Source organism: Myodes glareolus, chromosome 7 (assembly GCF_982192425.1).
Source record: "Myodes glareolus chromosome 7, mMyoGla1.1, whole genome shotgun sequence".
NCBI lineage: Eukaryota > Metazoa > Chordata > Mammalia > Rodentia > Cricetidae > Myodes > Myodes glareolus.
This window is the reverse complement of record NC_142032.1, coordinates 90,677,298-90,701,257: the sequence shown is the minus strand read 5'-3', so window position 1 is coordinate 90,701,257 and position 23,960 is coordinate 90,677,298. Positions and strand designations below refer to the sequence as shown.

Genomic DNA, 23,960 nt, shown 5'->3' with positions numbered 1-23,960 from the left:
AGCACATCTTTCCATAGTTAAACAAATGCAGCATAAACAAAAGTAACACACCTTTGCACAGTTAAAGCAATATTCTGCGGGACAAACAAATGTAACGCACCTTTCCCTGGCTAAAATAATATTCCACAACAGCACCCAGTTGATAGTGGTAGCAGGAGTCAGAGTACAAGGACTACGCAATGGATGGTGGGTGGAGTGAGGAATGGAATTTCCAGTGCTGGTGGCTTCCTGGGGCTAGTTGTAAACCCCAGGAAAGAGAAAGACCTAATCTGGAAAGTAAAGGCCATTGCTTGCAAGATGGAGGCTTTTGAGAAGTGTTCAAGGCCCTGGGAAAGGAGAGAACAAAGAGCGGTTCAGAGTCCCGAGGCAGGGATGCTTGCGTACAGCGGGAGGCGGGTGTCTCCAAGTAGGGCATCACCTGAGGCAAAACATTTTACACAAGACATTTCACTGAGTTTCAGCCCACACTGTTCTGGTTTGGTAGCTCCCGTGCCCTCCTGCCCCATGCGTCCTGGGCAGGAACAAACTTGGAAAGGTTGACTTAGTGAAGTCTCACAATGGGGAAGGGGAAAGGTTGAGGCTTGATTCAGGTTCCCCCAGGGGAACCCTGGGAGAGATTCCTGCTATGCCCAGCTCAAAGTCTGTCCCCAGAGGCTAAGAGCCCTAGCTAAAAATCTAAGCCAAGAAAACACAGGCCCTTCTTTGAACCTTTCAAAATGGCCAGGCTCTATGAGGACCTTCCAGGCAGTAGGTACCTTCCCTCCTAAACCTTCTTAAACAGTTTACGATTGCATACATATACCGATGAATAAACTAATATGTAGCAAAAAAAATTTTTTTCCTCAAGATAAACTTTTTCGCCTTCTGTTTTTTTGAAGAAACGTTTTTTTGTTTTGTTTTTTTAAATAAATCTCCAAATATGTTGTGGCCAAGGCACTGTGCCAGGTGATCTTAGGGCATACGTCTCTGCGCTCCTTGCTGGTCCTCCAGTGTGCCGTGTTTTAAAGTGGCTTGGGGAAAGCAATGGAGGCAGCGGACCAGGACACCAAAGGTGGTCCGTAGCGATCTGCTTGTCTAAAAATAAGTGATTACGGTGTGTGGCGCTAGTGCAGCCTGGCACAGAGTAGGTGTGCAATAAAAGTTAGTTGACAGATTTTCCCTCCTCAGAGCACTGTGGTCCATTGGACCCAGGGTGTAGCTGGGAACTGAAGAAGCAGCCTTGTTGGTGGCGGGGTATATTGAGTCTGCACGTGTCTGCATATTCCTGCTCTCTCCCACCAGACCCTGGGAATCCAGCTTCGCAAAACAAACAGCAGAGCGCCCGCTAATCGCCAGCTCGGAAACAAAACAGCGCTGCTCTGGGGATCCGGGCGCAACCAGCCCTCCCTCTTCGCGCTCCTTCGCCACCGCCCGCCCCTCGGCTCCGCACACTCAGCTCGGCTCAGAGCAGCGCAGCTCCGCAGCCGCCAAAGCAAGGCGGGCTCGGTCTCCCCACTACCAGTGCCACCCCGGCTCCTCCAGGTTTCACCTCTGCCGCCCGCTTCACTTCGGGCACGAGTGTCCTGACGAGGGTCTACAACATCAGCACAAACTTGAGGGACCCTCAAGGATGAGGATGTCTCCTGCGCCCCTGAGGCTTAGCCGGGGTCCTGCGCTGCTGGCTCTGGCGCTGCCCCTGGCCGTGGCGCTGGCTTTTTCAGATGAGACCCTGGACAAAGTGTCCAAGTCAGAGGGCTACTGTAGCCGCATCTTGCGCGCCCAGGGTACACGGCGCGAGGGATACACAGAGTTCAGCCTCCGCGTGGAAGGCGACCCTGACTTCTATAAGCCAGGAAGCAGCTACCGCGGTAAGTCAAGTGGTGCTGGGGACACGGGATCCAAAACCCCCTAGGGCCCTGACCCAAGCAGGGCTGGAACGGGAAGCATATTCCCCTGGCGCACGGTGTCTGCGCATCCTGGCTTGGGGTTGTGTCCTGGCTGCCCTGAGCCTCTTAGCTGCCAGCTCTGTACCCATCAACCCAGCATTGGGGGAGGAGGGGGCAGTCGCGGGAGCCGCGGGCAGGAGAGGCAGCCCGGTCTCCAACACAGGGTTCCCGGGCGGGGAATACAGAGAGCCACACATCACGCCGGCCTGACTGGGAAGGAGCCAGGCTTCTACTCCAGCTGTTGGCTGGAGTGGAGTGTACCCGCCTTCCTCCTGATCGCTCTCTGAGGAAGAGGGTACCCTCAGGTGGGTCCCAGGCAGGGCAGTTCTATCAGCGGCTTCCAACCTTAAAAGAGAGAGACCAGCTTCTGGATCAAGCAGGACCCTCACTTCCTGGAGGGGGTCCCTAACCAGTCTTAAGGTGCGGGGAGGAGAGACCTGAAGGGTCCACAGAAAGACGCCCAAATTACTCTCTATGTCCCAGTAAACCAAGAGACCCTTGAATTTCCAGGACAGGTTCCAGTGACGATGGGGTCCTCAAAGAATCTGGGTAGTCTCACAATAGAAGGTGGCAGTGGTGACCGAAAAAGAGATGCAGGGTTCCCAAGACTCTTTGAATGTGGAGGAACCTTGTCTCTGGCAGCCTGGAGACTGTGATAGTTGGGGATGCCCAGCTTTGTGGAGAGCGAGTCTCAGAGCACAAGGAAGGGCTGTACAAGCAGGTGGGCTGTTTCTCACATGACTAGTACCTAGGCCCGCACCCACCTGAGGACTCGAAGACACCTTACTCCATCCTCACGCTCCACCGCCTTCCTCCTCAGTAGGTCTCTATGCTCCCCAGATATCTTTTCTACAACCCTTAGCTGCCTGTCTCCAGGTAGGACACAGGGCGAACTTACTTTTATCTGGAGTCCTGCCAGGGTGCTTCACCATACAACCTTGGTACCTCATTGGAGTACTTGGTGGGTCAATGGGACCCCCAGCTGCTGCCTCCCTGGTTCCCCCAGAGAGGAATTATTTGGAAGCTCTGGGAGAAAGTTTGGGGCAGTGTCAGCTGTACCAGTACCAGTGACCACACTACCCAGAAAGCCGCTTCTCTTTCTTGGGGAGGGTGGACCTGTTTTTCTCCACTCCAAGCTATCCAGTCATGTTCTGGGCTCCCTGCATGCACTGGTGTCCTCAGCCTTTGGCCAGGATCTGCCTCGTTCCTGGGGGAGTCCACAAGATCCTTCTTTCTCCAGAAAGAAAGATGTTGGGTAAAAAACGCAGTGCCCAGCCTGGGAGGGAGCACGCAGCTTGGTGGAAGGAGTTTTGGACCTGGATGTACAGAACAACCAGGCACTCTGCAAACCTGGGAAGACTGGCCAAAAGCGAAGAAACCTCATTGACCTTTTGGACCCACTAAACACAAGTCTGAGTTAACTGGAGAAACAGCAGGGAGAAGAATGAAAGGGATTTGGGGCTGGTAGCTCTGTGACTTTGTGCAAGCTATTTAATTCCCCTGAGCCTGATTCCTAGCGGGGGAGGGCACTTACTCAAACAAAGGTGAGTGTGTATGAGAGATAGTAGGTTCCCCAAAACTCATTAATTCGGGTAGGATGGGAGACTTTTCTTTATTGGCTTTAAAATGGAGGGATTTTTGTCTAGTCTCATTGTTGCCTGTGTGTGCACTACTCTGGTTTAAAAGTTTGTCAACACTCCTTCAGTCCAGCTACCAGAGAACAAACAAATGATTGCCCTTTTCTGGTTCCTTGCGAATTAATTTAATGATTGAGTAAATGGTAATTTCTCCATACTAGGGGCCTTATCTATTGTCAGACCCTAATTTAAACCCAAGAAAGAAGGAGTGTGTGTGTGTGTGTGTGTGTGTGTGTGTGTGAGAGAGAGAGAGAGAGAGAGAGAGAGAGAGAGAGAGAGAGAGGAGAGGGGGGAAGGAGTGAGGGGGAAGGAGAGAGAGAGGAGAGAGTGACAGAGAGAGAGACAGAGACAGAGAGAGACAGGGAGATTTTGGCTAAGCAGGAGCATCCTGGAGTCCCTTCTCATACTAGTCCTTCTGTCTGGTTGAGCTCTCATGGCAGCACTGGGGAGGGGGCACATGCCATAGTCACATGTCCGGAGTCATTCAAAAACTTTTAGGTAAAAGTCAAGGCCTAGCAGGGATGACTTGAGACCAGGTGAAGGGCGGGCCCTGGACCCTTTACCCTTCACCCTTAGACCTTGGAATATGGTGGCACCTGCTCAGGCTGCAGGTGGGAATACCACGTTTTCTCCCTTCCATGGCAAAGGTATCTTGAAAGAAAGACCTTGGGAGAGCTATGCTAAGGTCTCCTGGGTGAGTGTTCTGTGATTAACACATCAAACTCAGAGCTGTGAAAATACACTAGCTTAGTTCCTGACATTTTCCATCAGCTTAGATTTCCTCACAATATCACATTAAAAGTAAATTTACTGTGTTCTACTAGGTGACTTGACTCAGGTTTACAGACCTTAACATGCCCCTGGTTTTCTATTTGCTTTTTAATTTTTTTCCAATTTAACATTCATCATCATCCTTGGAATCAGTGACTCCTCCTGCCTCCACTCTTTGCCCTTTATTTCAGTTTATCACCCAATAGCATTTGGGCTCTGTTCCCCCCCCCCATCTGAGGATGGCCTTTGGCTATTCTAGTCTTGAATAAAAAGGTCCCTATTTTAACAAACTGATTCATGGGGGCTTCTTCCCCACAGGCTGGGTGCAGTTGGGACAGTTATTCAGCCTCTTCCAACTTGCTAGTGCTGTACTGACTTCCTTTTCTCCCCCCCACCCGCCCCTGCTCTCTACCCTCCCTCTCTCCCCCTTTCTCGGGCCGCCCCCCACCCCACTGCCATAATTGTGCTTTAGAAAGCCCTGAAAGGCCCACTCTGTTTCTGGCCGGAGCCTCCTTAGAAAGGCGATTACAGTGATTAAAAATAACAAGTTGAGGATACTCCAGGGGCTTCTCTTCCAGGGCGACAATTTGCAGGGCCAGCCTTTCCCAGATCACAATTTCAAGCCAAATAGCAGGAAATCAGCTGCAATGTGCACGAAGTGAGTGAAAGTAAAAGTGGCTCTTTTGTCTGAGCGGAGGTCTGTTTATTGGGAAAATAAAGTCAGACCCCAGCTAATGAGAGTGTCCTTTCCAAGATGCTGCTTAAAGGGAAATTTCAAGGAACTTGATGGGAAAGGAATGTTCAAGAGATTTCAAAAGCCGGTCCAACTGCGGGCATAATTGGGGGATTTATTTAAAGCCAGAGGTTTGGGGACCTCCAAAGCAGCTTGGCTCTTTCGTCTTTGTCCAGCTCGGGACACACACTGATAGCATGAGAGGCAACTCAGCCTCCGAGATGGAGCATGGGATTTCATGATGCATGAGTTCGTTTTGGATTCCTGCTTGGCTTCATAGTCGCTGTGCCACTGCAGGCAATCCACTACATGTCTCCGAAGTGCAGCTTCCCTTTCTGTAAAGTGAGAGCATTTGAGGGGAGGGCACCCCCAAAGCATCATGAGAACTGAAAATAAGAGTCAACAGAAGTGGGTGCAACATGTATGTTTGTGTGTGTGAGCATATGAATACACATATATACATTTTATGAGAGAGTTCATTTGGAAGTTTAAAAAAAATGCTTATCATGACACCAGAAAAGATATTGTGTTAAATTCTTCCCATTTGGCTCCCTTATTCCTCATGGTCCTGTGAGACAGTTTATTCTATTCCCATTTTATAGATGAGACTAGTGTCAGAGAGGCTGGTTCCTCACAATCATAGGGCTACAAGTCAGGATCCAGTTTCGGGTCTATGCAACCCTTCAGTCTGCACCCTTGCCAGTCCTCTATGCCAACCCATAAACTGATTTGGGAGTAGAAATACTTCACCACACTGGCCTCAGCCTTCTGGGTAGTGAGACTTCCTTGAAAGGGAACAGGGTCAACAAATTAAGGAAATCACATCTCAGGGCACAGAGTAACAAGGCCGTGACGACCTCCTGCATTGGCTTCTTATAGACTTCAATATTGCATTTTCCCATAAACAGAGGTTCGGTCTAGAACACCAAGGGCCTTGTCGGTCTTTGAGAGATTCCCTTCATGGGAAGGCAGGAATAAACCAGACGAGGGAAGCAAAACCTAACTTGATGAACTGTTTCACCCATATGCAGTTGTTTTATAGCAAGTCTGTAAATGCTTATCTTTGAGTATAGCTATGTGGGAGCTGAGAAACCAAAGCTGGGAAAGGCCTTTTAAATAAAGTTTCTTTTGTTCTGATTTGCTTTTTTAGAACAAGCACTCCCATCTCTCCTCTGCTCTTGTACTACTTTTTCCCTTTTATTATCTGGTTTTAAATTTTAAATTCTTGCCCCTTTTAATATTTAGTTCAAATTGATATTAAAAATCAAAAGATGCCAAAGTTCGTTGTATGCATGCTGCCATCCCAGGAATCTGAAAGCAGAGGCAGGAGGTTCATGAGTTTGAGGCTAACTTTGACATACATAGTGAGATCCTGTCTGGAAAACTCAAAAGGAAAACAAAATACAAAAGCTGCATCAAGTCTGATGCTCAGTGGTTGTGGAGGTTGCTATTGCTTTCAAGTGTCAGGCAATGGGAGAAGCATCAGGACATATAAAGTAAGGTACAGCTAATTAAAGGTTTTCAAAGTTGACTACTTGAGTGCTTTCTCGTGCCCAGGTAAGTTGTTCCATCACAGCTGACTCTTAATTGGAACTACAGGTTGGAATGATAGGTCCACACACCGGAGCGGAGCTAAGATCAAGAGATTTTTACTGCCACAGTTCCCATTTATATTCTTTACAGAATACAAGATATGGGTCAAGATCAATTTCTATTGGGGGGGCGCGAAATTCTTATTTAGTCAAGATATAGGCTAATCTCATTACAAAGGGACCAAAATGATTTATTGCACGTGAGATAAATAGGAGGCCTGACATGATGGATCTCTTGGCTTCATGAAATCAGCCAGGAGCCCAGGTTCCTTCAGCCTTGTTGCTCTGCCCTCTTCTAGGACTCCGCTACCCAATAGGCAACTGCTAGCGAAGCAAGACCATTGTGTACTTCAAGTGTGGCTAGTCTGAAAGGAGGTGTGCTCTAATGTATTGAAGAATTCAGGTGAAAAAGGAGCACAGCTCTTATTGGTAATTTTCAAATGAATTACATTTTGAAAAGGGCATTTTATATGTTGGGTTAAATAGCATATTGCTAAAATTAATTTCAATCATTTTACATTAGTTTCTTTATTTGGATACTGGCCAACATGATCAAGTTTGTGGGACATTTTATTGGACAGTATTCTCCAGGGATCATGGTAACCAACTTGTTCTCATAGCCAAACTCTATCTTGTATGTAGTGCTGAGGAGAGGGATAGAAAGAGTGGACAGCTTTAGTTTAATGATGTGTCTCGGAGATTGTGCCTAGGCCTTTTAGACATGCTCCCTAGCTGAAGGTTTAGTCATGTGACCACATTCGATTGTAAGGGAGTCTGGGAAATATAGCTTTGAGTTTTGGGCACATACATCCTGCTAATACTTGAGAGATTTTTCTTTTTTAATGAAGGAGAAATAGATTTGGTGGAGCAATTAGAGACTGTTCTATTTTTTTAAATTGCTTTAAAAAACTATTGTGTATGAGTTTTGCCACATGCAGTGCCTTCCAGGGCCATGTGCATGCAGTGCCATCCAGGGCCAGAAGAGGGCGTTTGGTCCTCTGGAACTGTAGTTATAGACAGTTGTGAGCTGTCGTGGGAATGCTGGAAGCCAAGTCCAGGTCATTTGAAAGAGCAGACACTGCTCTTAACAGCTGGGGCATCTCTCAGCCCTGCCCTAGGTTTTAAATGACTGTCATATTCCCTAGCTCAGTGAAGGGTCTTCTAGATGAGATTTGTGCAACTATGAGCTAATATTCCTGCTAAGTCCATTGACAGAGAAAGGAATGTTGACTGTGTGTATGTATGTAAGTACGTGTGTGTGGTTTGTGAGTCTGTATATATTAAAGTGTTGTCTTTATGTAAGTGTATGTAGGCCACCTATTCTATCTTACTTTTTCCTCAACAAAGGAGGAATCAGCAAGGAAAGAGGAAGAAAGGAAGAAATGAAAAGAGCAAGAAAGCAATGGGCCTGTGTGGGAAGAGAAAGGAAAAAGCCACCAGGGTAGGCATTCAGAACAGAAAGGAACAAATAATCTGAGTGCAATGAATGCCTATCCTAGCCAAGGCTGAGATTCAGGGGCAGATGGAAAGTCTAAATCATATAAGTCAAAATTATCCCTTCAAGATCCCTTGAAGCTGTGCATCACATACAACACGGAGAGAAGCTCCAATCTGGTCTGATTTATGCGCCCTTCCAGGTATTTCCATTAGCAGGGATAGCAGCAAGTTGGCATTTCTCAAGTCCAGTGCTATACTCCCTCCAGCATTGGAAGAGAACTGTGCTTCTTCTGTCGGGCAGCAGAGAAAACTGTTGATTTCTCCTCCTTAAACACTGGCAGGCAAGTAGGAAGCCCCGACCACGTGATTGAGTAGGGAAACTGAGGCCACATGGCTTGCTTGGAAGCATGGCAGTGAGTGGAGCGGGAAGTGCCTAGAATCACTTGATTCACACACACACACACACACACACGCACGCACGCACGCACGCACACGCACCAGTCTCTTTCTTTAATTCATCTACTTTGAAATACCCACGGGTGAGGTCTCACAAAAACTCTTTGAGATGCTAGTAAGTTTTGTTGGCGTAAAATGTCGCATTTTCACAACTGGTTTTAGCTGAGGCTCAGATCTGAGGAGGCCGGAGTGGAGCACCCTCCCCAGAAGCCTTTTGCGTGCAAATTCCATGTACATGAGATTCCTAAACTACAGAGAAGTTTAGAGACATTTCCCCTGCCTGAACCCTTGCTTGAGGCCTAAGGGGACCCTCTGTGGGTTAGGGATTTACAAATCTGTTTTCAAGGATTGTGTGAGAGAGATCGGAGGAGATTTTCAAGAACCAATCATCCTGTGCAGTTTGGGAAAGTGGGTGGAGTCAGAAGCGGACCCAGTTGAAAATAAAGTCCTGGTGTTCCCCACCTTCCCCCACTTCACCCATTTTACCCACCTCCTGCTTCTCTTCCTGTCTCGGGTTTTCCTAATTAATCTCTGCAATCCAATGGGAAGCCTCTAGGGACGTAGTTTGTTCCCAGACCTCCATATGACTGATTCCTCCTCTCCAAGTCCTTGTATATTAAGCCGCATCTCTAAGGAGGCTTCTCTGACCACCACTTAATATTTCCCGTTGGCTTTCCCCGCTCTGATTTATTTCTTTCTTGTCCCTTAAGCTCTCGCTGAAATTATCTTGTTTATCATCTGCCTCCTCCATCTAGAATACAAGCTTTATGAGAGCAAAGCCTTTGTCTTTCTTGTTTTATCTCCAGTCCCCATAATAGTGTATGGACGGCAGGCACTAAATCATTATTGGTTGGGGGAGGCGAAGTGCTATTTAAACCCAAAGGTCCCGATGTAAGATCTTCCAGCACCTCCCATTCTTATTGGCTATTCTAGAGGGAAATCCTGTCTCTTTCAACCAGAAAGGTGAGCATCCCTGGATGGCACTGGAAGACGTCAAGGCCGTCCAGATGGTGGCAGCAGAGAGAAAGGACAGCCAATGCCCTGGGACAGAGGCTGGCGATGGGTGACAGGCAGATGGGCTCTGTGCAAGGTGAGGGTGAGCTGGTGTAAAAAAGCAGGTGGATGCAGAAGTGGGCAGCTATGGCAGGCAAAGGGCTGCCAGCCCACACGCGGGCTAGCAGGGCAGACACTCAAGCCCAGACGGATTGGTAAGGTGAATTTTCCTGGAATCATCTGTAGTGATTGGCAAACCCAATAAAGAACTGGATCTCAAGACCGTATCCGTTCTTTTAAGGAAAGTGTCCCCTTACCTATGCTTCCCCAACAGCGCCCATCGCCACTTCAGTCTCAGTCCCAACCTGTTTCTGAGGGATACCCTTTTCTCTTCGTATGTTGGTTGCTTCTGGGATTCCATTACAGTAACATGAACTGACTACTACACCTCTGAATTTGCCCTCAGGTCTGGCCCAATTTTGTCATTCCTTTGCCTCGGCAGTGCGGAAAGGGTACAGAGGGCAACTGTGAGCCCCCTTCAGCAGCAACACTCACAAACTGGTGAAGCCAGACCCACACTGAGCCCCTATTTCTTCTCTGTAGCCTCTCAAGGAACTTCCACACATATCCGAGTTTCTAGTCTTCGGAATCACACAAAATAAGGTGTTTCCTCGGCCATATGTCAGCTCTTGAGGTGCACACGGGTAAACAGCTCTCTACCCTGGCTCCTCTTCTGACTAAAATGCCACGTCCTATGTCTTTAACTGTCCCTATAGGAGACGTTTCATCTTCCTGGGCTTTGTACTCCAGATGCGCTCTGATAGGGACAGAATGATTTTCTTCCTGTCCTGGACACTGTGCATGTGTGAGCTTGCCAGAGCTTGTATTTGCTTTCTTGGCAGCCCTGTTGTGCTCTGGAATCACCCTCGGTGTGCAGCCAACTCAGATGTTTACTATTTTCTGGGAAGGTCGCTGCCTTTCCTAACTGCCATGGTTTGCACACACATGGCTAATATCCCCTGGAGGTCCATTCCAGGCTTGCTCTCTGGGATGCTGCTGTGGGAAGGTGCTATGGCCATTTAGGAGGTGGGGGTCTCAAAGACGATGGGTGTGTCATGACTTCCTGCTTCTTCGTTCATGTTCTAAGTAGCTCTTCCGACCCATGACCTTGCCATAGTGTGGGGCTCTCAGAGCAGCCTCCAGACCATGGTTCTATGAAATCCTGGACCGTATCCCCCAGAAGGATAAGCTAAAATAGCTGGTTTCTCTGATAATTGCCTCTGTTACTATGCTATAATGAGAGAAAACTGGTTGATAGATTAACCTATGTTGGTATAACTGGCCCACTTGGAGAGCGGATTGAGACAAGGCCTTGCTCTGTAAACCTAGGCCAGCCTCCAACTCGGGAACATCTTTACCCCAGCCCTCAGCCTCAGTACTAGAATTGCAGATATGTGTCCTCTACCCCTACCCCCACCCTGACATACATGATATGCTTTCCCATGGAATTTCCAGCATGATTTCTGGTCAATCATTCATGGAATCCTAGTTCCATCACAGGATAGTTCCTTTATTACATAATGTTATTTTAGATTAGCCACGGTTCTTATAATCAGGCCCAATAAACCTTTATCTAAACAGTTCATGGGATCTTGAGCAGGTTAGAGGTTTGGGCCGTGCTCCAGCCACCCCTTCAGGGCTTTCCTTAAAGCGACATTAGTTCAGCATTTACAGGTAAACATCCTGTTGTCACCACACTGGTATTTATTTATTCACTGACTACTATCCCCTGGTCGTCCACCTGATTTTACTTATGAATAAACTTACTTCCTAAATCTTGTGGCATAACTCTAAAATGCCCTGGAAGTTTTATGCATTTAGGACTTAACTGACAATTGATGGGCCTTGAGGAAGTAATTGGACCACGAAAACTCGGACCTAATTAGTGATGGATCCAATGACGGACTCATGACTTAATGACTTCACAGAGTCCTATGTTCTAGTTGCAGTTTTTCTTGCTATGATAAAATACCCTGGACCCCCAAAAAACTTAGAGGAGAAAAGATTTATTTGGATTACAAGCCTAGGTTCTATTTGATCATTGTGAGAAGCCAAGGCAGAAACTTGAGGCAGCTAGTCACATGGTATTCAAGAGCTGAGAGAGAATGCATGTATGCGTGTTAGGGCTCAGTTAACTCCCTTTAGTCTTAAAGTGGTTTACTTTGTGGTTGAGTCTACACACACAATGACTAAAGGCAATCTCCACAGACATGCTCATTGGCCAACCTGATCTAGACAATTCCTTCCTGAGACTCCCTTCTCAGGATGCTCTAAGGTCTGTCAGAGTTAGTTCTCGCAGCCTGGTCAGATAGAGTAGGTCACTGAATGCTTTTGAAGAGTCTCTCTTGTCTACGTCTCCTTTCCCTCTCCTTTCTCCTCCTTCCCTTCCGGGCTTCCTGGCAGCTGTGGGGTAACCAGCTTCTTCTACCGTGACTTCTTCTCATGATGCTTTTTTCCTGCATGTGCCTAAAAGCAATGGGGCCAATAAATGCAGATGGACAGAATCCCCTAAAGCCATGAACTTAAAATCTTTTCTCCTTCAATTGGTTTCACTCAGGTAGTTTGTCTTAGTGACAGGGACTAACTAATAGACTGCTAAGGATTCTTACAGTCCATGCAGAGTTGTTGATTTCTTTGCTTTAAAATTGGCCAGTAGTTTTTTTCATTGGTCCCAATAGGAACAAGATCAAACTAACTGGGTCAACTAATGGAACACAGTGGTTCCCACATTTGGAAAGCCCAGAGTTGGGTCTTGCTTCAGGCATAAATGGAGCAGGAAGTTCAAGCAGACTCATCGTCCGCCCCTTCCCCATCCATGTTTTCCTTCTCCTTTCCAGTTCTGCTTTGCTCCTTCCATTCTTTATCTCCTCGCTGTGTTTCTGTGTGGTGTCTTCATAATCTTCCTTATTATAAATAATTTTTCTCCAAATGACAGAGAGGCTATCTGTCATTAACCTCAGTGAAGAGTCCCTTGGCTAATTCTGTGACTAAAAGGAAGCCCCCTGCCCTAGAACTCTAAGCTGAAACATCCCGGGGAAATGCATCCTGATTAGTCCTGTGCCCAAAGAACTAGGGCATGGCGGCAGACTGGGTCTGGGTTCAGTCTCTCGTGATTGTGTTTAAGGACAAAGACAGGAGATTGGCCACATGGCCAGGATGGAAGGAGTCATAGGGATCCCCCTCAGCCTCCTCCCTTCACCTGTATTGTCTGACGTCTGGCCATTCTCTCAGGAGGACCTCCCCACTTGTGGAAGGCAGTCTTCTAGTACAGTGGCAGTGCAAATGAGACAGTCAGCTTTCTGGAAGAGATGCTGGCTAGCTTCAGTCCATGGTCAGGTGACTCTGCCTGCCTGGGCTCGTGGTGACACATGGTAGAAGAACACATCAGCTGAGGAGTCTCATTTACTTCCTAACAATGGGAGGGAGGGAGGGAAGGAGGAAGAGAGAGAGTTTCTATATCATCTATAAGAGCATAATCCTAATAAATGAACTTCCTTCCACTGGGCCCAACCTCCTAAATGTCCATCACCCCTTTCATACCCCAAATACATGGGCCCGTGAGAGACATTCAAGGTTCAAAGTCTAGCACCATCTTTCTCACTTGGCTAGCGTGTTCTCCAGCTCAGGACTTCCATCTGGCTCTAAGCCATAGCATGAGGGGTGACACATGAGGAGGAGAACAAGCCCTCGTTGTGACACCACATGTGATTTATGTTCGTTACCGCCTCTAATCCTTGCAATAAATCCACGAGCTGACAATCATGATCCTGATTTCATGGAGGACACTGATTTATTTTTTAATGTATTTTATTGATTTAGCAAACATTTTTATGGGCTTATGATTATGAAGTCATTAGCTAGCCTCATGACAACACAAGGCATGCAGTATTTCAGCTAGTTTACACGTAAGGAAACTGAGACAAAGAAAAGGTTAGTGCCCTGCCCAAAGTTGTATAAAATCAAGGGGGGAGTTTGGAACCAGGCCTTTTAGCTACCTCCGTTGTGTAAAGATGACTTTTGTAATTTTAAGGGTACACAATCTCATTTGCATCTCGCTTAGAATGGTGGGCTTCATCTCTGCCTAGAAATACTGAGAATATTGGCTGACAAAGGGAATTTAAAGAAATGGAACAACCCAACCCCACCAGCCACACTTTCTTGCTCTAGGTTACTAGCCCCTTCCTGTCCACCAACCCTTCCCTAACAACTCTGTCCTGATGGGGTGGGTAGAGAATGGTGTCACATTTCTTAACGAAGCATGTGACTTCACTTCCTGGAACTCTTCAATGGGGAGATGGGGAGCACCTCATCCTGTGGCTTACTTACTGCTTCAGCGATCTTTATGAGCCCATGGTATAAGCTGAGAGAGAAGCTGGGGTCCACTGTGATTGAGGCTGTGACATGAAGTCTCAGGCAACTCAGTAACACACAGGATGAGAATGACTGGAGCCTGGTTAAACGGTCATGTTGGGATCTGATTCTGGATGGAGCCAGGGCACTGGGAATCTGGGGTTCTGGTTCTGGAACTCCAGAGAGCAGGCAGGAGGGTGCTAGAAATCCACAGGACCTGAAAGGGTGACAGACACAGAGCTCTTGCCAGACTGTTGGAACTTATATATTTGAAGGACCCAGAAAACTCTTTGGGAATTAGGTGCTCTGAGAGAGTTCACGAGGTGGGTATACCAAAGGATGGAGAACTCTGGTCTGGGTAGGAGTTTGAAGCCAGACTTCCATTTGAGATAGCCTTCATACAAACAAGGCCAGAGAACCTCTTCTCACTGAGATAGCTTTTAGCAGAAAAGTATAATCCAGTAATTATCCAGCCTCCAGCCTTCCTGCACTATAAATCTGGAGGGACAGCCCATCACAGACCCACGGTGCTTCCCAGCATCTCCAGAATGCTATCCACACTTCCTAGCAAAGCCTCTGCGGCTAGTTCCTACAACTTAGATGATCCAGAATTAGCTCTGGTTTTTATGTGGCTAAACAAGAGAACCAGACCACCAGAGCCTCACTCAGACTCAAGGCAAAGGCTTATTCAGGGTAAAAACTGCCAGGCTCTCCCCAAGAAAAGGGAATGCATTCCTGCCCAGAAAAGGAGTTTTATAGTTTGGGGTTTTATAGGGTGCTTCAGTTGGGCGGGAGAGCATTACAGAAAAAGGAGCTGTCACAGGCAAAAGAGACTGCAGTAACCAAAATATACAGGGTGGTGGGAGGTTCTGGCATTAGGATAAGAGGAGGCTGTGGTCATGCTGTTCAGCCGAAGCAAGGGGTCAGTAGGCTTCTGAGAAGTGTAGAATGTTCAGTTTCCATTTCCCTAACTGGGACCCACACAGGCCATCCATCTTGGTGAGTCCATCTTGGGCCAAAGATCTGGGTCAGCCCAGTGGTTCCTAGAGCCAAGGTTAACCCATGTGCCTTCCTTACTTTCAAGATGGCATTCCTTCTCTCCGCTGGACAAACCCCTGTTCCTCACTGACCATGCGACTCAGAAGCCTCTTCCACTTCAAAACCTCCTTCACCTCACCTGATGTAGATTCTAATGTTTCTTTCCCTGAGATCCCAGAGCCCATTCTTCATACCCCCATACCAGTTACATGTAATCAAGAATATCTGCTGATATATTTTTCTTCCCAGTGATTAGATTATGGGTTGCTAGGAAGCCGAGGCTCTGTTTTTTTCTCTCTCTCTAGAAATGTGGCAATGGTGACACTATTACAAAGAATGCTACTATGAACATAGTAGAGCACAAGACCTTGTGGTATAATTGAGCATTGGGGGGGGGGTATATACCCAACAGTGGTATTGCTGGATCTTGAGGTAGGTTGTTTCCTAATTTTCTGAGAAATCGCTATACTGGTTTCCAAAGCAGTTGTACAAGTCTGCGCTCCCACCAGCAATGCAGGAGTGTTCCCCTGACCTCACATCCTCTCCAGCCTAAGCTGTCATCAGTGTTTTTGATTTTGGCCATTCTGACAGGAGTAAGATGGAATCTCAGAGTTGTTTGGATTTGCATTTCTCTGATAGCTAAGGATATTGAGCATTTTCTTAAGTATCTTTTAGCCCTTTGAGATTCTTCTATTGAGAGTTCTCTGTTTAGGTCTGTACCCCATTTTTTTTACTGGATTATTTGTTCTTTTGATGTCAAGTTTCTTGAGTTATTTGTATATTTTAGAGGTCAGTCCTCTGTCTGATGTGGGATTGGTGAAGATCTTTTCCCAATCTGTAGGCTGTTGTTTTGTCTTGTTGACAGTGTCCTTTGGTAGCTAGAGCCTGGAAACAACCTAGGAGCCCCTCAACTGAAGAATGGATAAAGAAAATGTGTTACATTTACACAATGGAATACCACACAGCAATAAAAAATAATGACATCTTTAAATTTGCAAGCAAATTGATTGATCTAGAAAAAACAAATTGAGCAAGGTAACCCAGATCAGAAAGACAAATACAATATATATTCACTCATAAGTGGCTTTTAGATGTAAAACAAAGAAAAACCAGCCTACAGGCCACAACCCCAGATAAGCTAGACAACAAAGAGGACCCTAAGAGATACATCCATGGACCTACTTGGGAAGATGAAAAAGGCAAGATTTCCTGAGTAAATGGGAGTGTGGGGGTCACAGGAGAGGGTAAAAGGGGAGAGGGGTGGAAGAGACAGAGGTGAAGAAAGTGTATAACTCAATAAAAACAGAAATATGGAAATGGGATGGTACAGAGCAGGTACTCAGTAAATGAAGGGTGAGGCTGGGGGTGGGGCATCTATCAACCATCCTTATCCAGTCGGGGTTTGATGTCCAGCACTGCAAAATAACAACAACAGAAAGGCAGATGGATGAGGGAGGCTGGTGTGATACACCCTGAGCCGTAAGAACTCTGGACCAGAGCAGAAAGGAGCACAGTGTACACGGAAGACAACTGAGCCTTCACCCACCACTCACTCTCCAGCTCACTCCCCACTCACTCACTCGCTCACTATAGAAGTACTTACTATGCAGTAAGAACTATCCAGAAGCTGGGCTGTGGTGGCACACTCCTTTAATCCCAGCACTCTGGAGGCAGAGGCAGGTGGATCTCCATAAGTTCAAGGTCAACATGTTCTAAAGAATGAGTGCCAGGACAGGCAGGGCTGCACAGAGGAACCCTGTCTCGACAAATCAAAAATGAAATAAAATAAAAATAAAAAAGACTCTGCAGCTGTTAAAGACACAGCTTAAGGCAGGGCTGATCTGCATTCCCAAGGTTCTGGATTGTTAGGGAAGGTATGTGTTTATCAAATGTTATCACAAATATATTTAATTAAGATTGAGTTAGATGTATTCAGGAAGCACAAGAAGGTGTTATATTATGTAAAAATAGAAGAAGCAAGAAGGCCCACCCACACACGTGACTATGGTGGACCACAAGATGATTCAGGGTATTGTAAGGATCGCGCCAAATCATCCTCTAACTCGGCACTGTGAAGACCACTCCCAGAGACAGTTGCCCCATTGTGGTCCCTCCCAGTGGTCTTTGGATGGTGCTCACGGAGGACCCACTCACTGTTGGCTAGCCAGCTGCCGCACATCGTGGTCCTCATTACTAAAGCCTTAGCATTCCAATTGGCACTGTCAACACCGTCTCCCCCATCCGGGCATCATCACCACCCCCACACCTCGCCCTTGACCATCCTTGACCACCCTCGTCCGGTTACAGATGCTGTTGTTGTAATCAACAGGAACTTCATTCCCTTTTACACTCCTGTGAGAAAAGCAGGGTCACTCAACCCTCCCTTTTAAAATGAGGGAACAGGACAGATAGGTACATCTGGTCATTGGCTGATGGGAACTCTGGAGTTCTAATCCTGAATCTTCACCCTTTACCGGTTCCTGTGTGTGCCCATAAGCTGACTCCAGGTAGCCTTTCTCTCTTTTTTATTTTGTATTTTTTAACCCTTTGTGAGCATTTTCCTTAACGTTTTAGATCTCTTCACAGCCTCTCTTGGGGGCGGGAGGAGTCATTAGAGAAAAGATTCTACTATCTATTGCTCAGCAGTCATCTGTGGCTGCTCCGGAGATGCCAGAGTGCTGTATCTTTGTGTCTTTCTTTGGGGAGAAGCGTAATGAAGCCCACTAGATGGGTAGAGCTTCCCGACTTCTTCTTCCAAATCAAACTGCAGAATACCATCATTTCCAGGAACAATTATGGACTGAAACTCCATGCCGAGTTTGCTCAGCCTCCAGAGCCTCCATCTTGTGTGGCGTATTTAATAGGCAGGAAAGAGTACAACCTTAGTTTCCTAGAACCTGCAAGGATGTAGCCGTCTGGGAAACTGTGCTTATAGCTAGTTTGTCAAGTGTACTGAATAAACGTATAGGAGATGGCTATTTGGAACCAGAAAAAAATAATTTAATCACATCATATGATTTAATGACTATCACATGGTGAAGAAATCCATGCAGCCCGCATTTGCAGCAAAACAGGGACACAACCAGGGCTGTAGTAACACCTGTGTGCCCTCCGTGTCACTCTCGCCGCTCCTCCACATCTGAGTCTAGCACCAGAGAGTGCCCGATTTTGAACTTTTACATCAACACTTGCCAGTGCAGCCCTGCCCTTTGCATTTTTTCTCTCTTCCCCTCCTTCCTCCCCCTGCCCTTCTCTACCACCCCCACTCTACACGTGTTTATGTGTGGTATATGTATGTGTTCATGTGTACTGAGGCCCGAGAATGATACCACATGTCTTATTCTTTTTCTCACCATCTTATTTTTTTGAGACAAAGCTTCTAACTGAACCTGAGCTCATTGATTCAGATTGTCTAGCCAATGAGTTCCAGGGATCCACCTGTCTCCGCATCCCAGTGCTGGCTCCAGATGTGTGCTGCTGTGCTCAGCTTTTATGTGGGTGCTGGAGATCCGAACCCAGGTCCCCATGCGTGCACAGCAAGCATTCGACTGACAACACCATCTCCCAGCCCTGCCGTTTGTGTCCCTTTGTGTCGTCATGTACAGCACAACTTGCTCATCTTCAATAGACATTTGCTTCCATGAGTATGCCTCTATTTGTGGATTCCAATGTAGTGACGTCTCCAGTTAGATACTACTTCAAGTGACATTGCTCCAAGCCTTCCTCTAAGTGTCTCTGGTGCACACAAGCATTTCAGAGATGTGTGGTTGGGTCACGGGGTATGTGTATGTTCAACTCCAACGGAGTGCTGAAGAATTTCCCAGCAAATGTGCTAATTTTCGCTTTCATCAACAATGTGTGAAAGTTCCAGTTAACAACATTTGGTATTAATTCTTCACATTTAGTCAATCTGGTGGTTATGTAGTAGTATTTTATTGTGAGTTTAATTTGTGTTTTTCTGTTGGCTGATGAGGTTCAGAATTTTTCACGGGTTTTTGGTGGCAGGGCACCTTCGCCAAGTGTTCATGCATCTGCCTATTGTCTTTTCTGTTGGGTCGTCTTTCTTCTTGATTAGCAAGATCTTGCATCCTTTGGATGACAGTTAGATACTACCTGTAGGACTGCAAGCATCTTTTCCACCGTGACTCGCCTTTCCCCCTCTCATAGTGTCATTTGAGAAGTGTGGGGGCATCTCATACACATCTTAGATTTTATGACCCGTGCTTTATTATTGGCCTCTTCAAATGCTTTCTGCTCCGAGGTCATTTCCATGCCATCTCATACCACCTCCTAAAAGCTTTATCATTTGCTAACACATGTAACGTGACAACCCGTGTAGATGTGTTTTGTGTATGAGGTAGTGAGGACCACAGTGGTTGTCCTTGAACCACCGATTTTCTATCCTGCCATGCATTCCTTATCGTCACAGTTCCCACAGCTTCCCGGAACTCTTCTGAGCCCTCCGCGGTTTAATTGGCTCTCTTTTCTTTCCTCGCTGTGGTGTACCAGCTTCATTTCCATAGCTCTGTAAGTCCTCATATCTGGCAACAGCAAGCCCTACAACTTTGGATTTCTTTCTCAAGGTTGTCTTGAATATTCTTAGCACTTTGCATTTCCATATGACTTTTAGAAGCAGGTTGTCAATATCACGCGAAACACGCAGAGACGTTCGTTTGCACTGCACTAAATCTATACAGCAGTTTGCAGAGTATTGACATTACTGGTGATGTTGGGCCTAGCAGACTATGAGCACCGTTCTATAGGCTTTGCTGTCTATCACCTCATGCTGATCTCCGTACTGAGCCAGATGTAGCTCTAGCCCTTGAAGGGCTGACGAGCCTGGAGACGAACACAAACACAAAGCACATTGCACTGTGATAATCTTATCACGGGATACAGTAACTACTACTATATTTTAAAAAGAACTCTTTGTTTTAAAATTGTTTATTTTAGTATTACTATTAGTGTGTGTGTGTTGTGTGTGATGTGTATATATAGGCATGTGCTTGTCGTGACACACATGGAGAGGTCAGAGGACAACTTTGTGGAATCAGTTCTTCTACCTTTATGTGGGTTCTCAGGATCAAATTCAGGTCTTCAGGCTTGCGTAGTCAGCACCCCACTGAGCCATCTCACCAGCCCTAAGTATTATTGTTCACCTCGGCATATGCCAAGTTATGATCTTAAAGATATCACATGTACTCATGCGTTTCCATTGCATACTGAAGCTTGGAAGTAAGCGTAGATAGTCTGCTAATTATGTAGGTATTTTTATGTAAAACATGCCTATTATAACCCTTTACAGCTTTAATATGGTGTGATTTCTATAGGCTTTTTTTCCAAAGAGAAAATAGATTCCAGATTGTCTTCATCATCTTAGAGATTTTTTTTCTTTTCTTTTCCTTTTTTTTTTTTTTTTGAGATTCATGAGAACTAGTTGGTCTCATGATTCTTTTTTCCCCCTTTTTAAAGTTTTATTTATTTCATTTTATGTATGTGCATACACTTGCATGAATGTTTGTGTACTGCATGCAGAAGAGGGTGTCAGAGCCCCCAGAACTAGAGCCACTTGATGGGGATTCTGGGAACTGAACTTGGGTCTTCTAGAAAACCAGACTTCTAGAAGCATCGCGCAGATATTGTTATCATGGTTTAAAGTCACGAGACATGCTCTGGACTATGGGGCAAAGCACCTGGATTCCAGGTGACATCCTACGTGGCATGAACTTGAATAAATCTCTCTGCTCTGGATATCAGAAGACTAGTCACGAAGTTGAAGGGGTTAAATCAGGTCATCATCATATAAAGCCAGAGATCAGTGCAACAACTTCAGGTTGCTTGGGTCAGTGAATTTAGAACTTGTGTTAAGTATATAAAATGACTATTTATTATGCATTTTAAACTTTTTGAGTACTAGTCTCTCTCTCTGTGTGTGTTTTTGCATATGTGAGTATATATATGTTATGTGCATTCAAATATATATTTTTATTGACTAGCCTCTTTATTATTGGCAATAAAATGTTTCCTGAAGGATGTGTCCTAGTTAGCTTTAATTGTTAACACAGCCTAGATCAGTGGTTCTCAATCTTCCTAATGCTGCGACCCTTTAATACAGTTCTTCATATTGTAATGATCCCTGACCACAGAATTATTTTTTTAAGATTTATTTATTTATTACATGTACAGTATTCTTTATGTGTGTGTGCCTGCAGGCCAGAAGAGGGCACCAGACCTCATTACAGATGGTTGTGAGCCATGGTTGTGGTTGCTGGGAATTGAACTCAGGACCTTTGGAAAGGCAGGCAGTGCTCTTAACTGCTGAGCCATCTCTCCAGCCCCCCACAGAATTATTTCTACTTCATAACTGTAGTTTTGGCCCTGGGAGGCAGAGGCAGGCGGATCTCTGTGAGTTCGAGACCAGCCTGGTCTACAAGAGCTCGTTCTAGGAAGGCACCAAAAAACTACAGAGAAACCCTATCTCGAAAATCCCCCCCCCAAAAAAACCCTGTAATTCTGATACTGTAATTGTACATTACATTCTAATGTAAATACTTTTGGAGATAGAGGTTTGCCAAGGGGATCGTGGGCCACAGGTTGAGAACAGCTGGGCTAGAGTCATTTGAGACGAAAGCCTCTGAGGAACTGCCTCCACCAGAAACTCTGTGGGCATGTCTGGGGGGTTCTTAGTTATTAACTGACTTAGGAAGTCCCAGCCCACTGAGGGCAGCACCATCACTAGACAGAAGGTCCAGGGACGTATAAGAAAGCAATTTGAGCATGAACCTGTAAGCCAGCTAGCAAGCAGCATTGCTCCATGGTTCCTGTTGTATTTCCTTGGCTATGAATGAGTTCACTGGTGAGAGGCAATTCTCCTTGAAGTAGTAGGCAGGCCCGCCTTCTGCCTCCTGCCTTGAGCTACCACAAGGCAGCTGGACTGTGATGTGGAAATGCAAATCAAACCCTTTCCTCCTTAAGTTGCTCTTGGTCACATGTTTCTCACAGACACAGATTAAAATTAATTACAGAAAGTAATTTTCATCTCTTATTTTGTTTTGTGTTTTATTTATTGGCTTCATTTAGAAAAAAAAAATCTACTATCTCTTTTTTACAGCCCAGGGTTTCGTCCCTTTTTCTGGAGATTCACCACCTTAGCCAAGGCTACCTTACTCTTCTAGGGCCTAAGACCTGGAGAGACGTCAGCAGAGTTTAAAGCCAGTCTTTCTTTCTAGCCAGGGGCTGCTGTAGCTCCATTCACAGCTCCACATTTGGGTCACATTTTCCTTGGAGCCAGGTTTGGCAAGCATGGCTCTGGTGATGCAAACCTGAGGACCAATGGCTCCAGGTGCAGGGAAGGAAGTGATCTTCTGGATCCTTCTCTGGATTTTGCTCTTATTGGGCTCAGCGATCTTCTTATGTCAGACATTAGGAAGGAAAAAAAAATACTGGAGGCCCAAGGCCCCGTGTCTGTGAGGACCTGCTTCAGCCAGATACCAGGGAGGGCCAGCATCCCTTCCAGGGGAGAACTGTGAGCATTTTCCCTCTGAAGAGGGCTCAGGTCTTTATGGTGAGGTCAAAGGAAGGATCATGCAAAAGGAAGGAATATACCCGTTTCTGAAGTTTTGAAGGAATGGAAGAAATTGAATGTCACAGGTCTATGAGTAGCGTAAGAAAATGTCTATAGGGTGGGCTGGTGGGGCTTTTCCGAAACTGCCAGTGGGTGAATCCAGGAGGTGGGCCGTGGGACTGTGACTGGCAGGGCATGCAGGCAGACATGGTGCTGGAGAAGCCCAGAGTTCCGCATCTTGCTTCTTAGGCAGCAAAAGGAGGCTGCATAGCACAGTGGCCTGACTTGATCTTTCGAGACTCAAAGCCCACCTCCATGGTGACACACTTCCTTCAGCAAGGCCACATCTCCTAATAGTGCCACTCTGTATGGACCAAGCATTCAAGCACTTGAGTCTATGGGGCCATTTCTATTCAAACTACTGCAGAATGCAAAGAACCCTTCGAGGTGACTGTTCTCGATGGAAGAGAGCTGGGGCTTCTGTAAGAGGCTCTGGTGATGTGAGGACAGTCCTCACAATGGATGTCAAGATCCATCAGTCCCAGGGGCATCCTTGCTGCCAGCAGCTCTGTCCCCTCCTGTCCTCCTTCCATCCCAGGGCCTTCAGAGTCTGATCCTTTCTCACAGAGCTCCCAGAACTATTGACTTCTGAGCCCCACACCTTTTATTACTCCTGTTTCTCCGTCATTCTTTCTTCCCAACTTTCTATTGAATTTTTTAAATAGATGGATATAGCCAGGCAGGATGTGCCTTTACTTTTGTGAGATGAACTGACCACTAACAGTATGATATTTGGAATTTTTAAATTTAATTTTTATTTTATTTTAGTGTGTGTGCGTGTGTGTTTGTGTGTATGTGAGTGTGTGTGTGTGTGCGCACACACGCGCATGTGTGTGTGTTTCCTGTGTATATATGTGTGCACCATATATGCCTGGTGTCTGCGGAAGCCAGAAGAGGGCATCAGATTCCCTGGGACCGCAGTTGTAGGTTTTGTGTGCTAACTGGGAATGGAACCTGGGTCCTCTGGAAGAACAGCCAGTGCTCTTAACTGCCGGGCCATCTCTCCAGCTCCTATATTTGTACTTTATGTGCCTTTGAAGTCCTGTGAGATATCTTTGTATTGGTGGCTCACGAGCATCACTCTGTTATCTGAGATAGTGGTCCTATTGTTTGCAATTTTAGAGTGATTAGGTCGTGGCTTTACTGTTTGTATTGCTGTGTCTATTTTAGGGAGTTAGAAGACCACATGCTCCTCCCAGAAGGGAAATGGTGTAGCAGAATTATGTCAATGATGTAAGCTAAATGCATTGATTTTTAAACTTCAGACAAATCAGTCAATACTTTAAAAAGAGCCATATCATGATGAATACATTCAGGGCATGAGTTCATGGGTGGAGTGTTAAG

At 46.1% G+C, this 23,960-nt stretch overlaps 1 protein-coding gene across 1 annotated transcript in view; it reads left to right on the top strand.

Moving 5' to 3' along the window:
* Positions 1-1,193: 1,193 nt before the first annotated feature.
* The window catches only part of Spon1 (spondin 1), a 300,422-nt gene continuing 277,655 nt past the window's right edge, over positions 1,194-23,960 (top strand). The window contains exon 1 of the mRNA XM_048460302.3: positions 1,194-1,847. Coding sequence (XP_048316259.3) covers positions 1,610-1,847 — 238 coding nt within the window. The 5' untranslated portion in view covers positions 1,194-1,609. The remainder of the gene's footprint in view (positions 1,848-23,960) is intronic.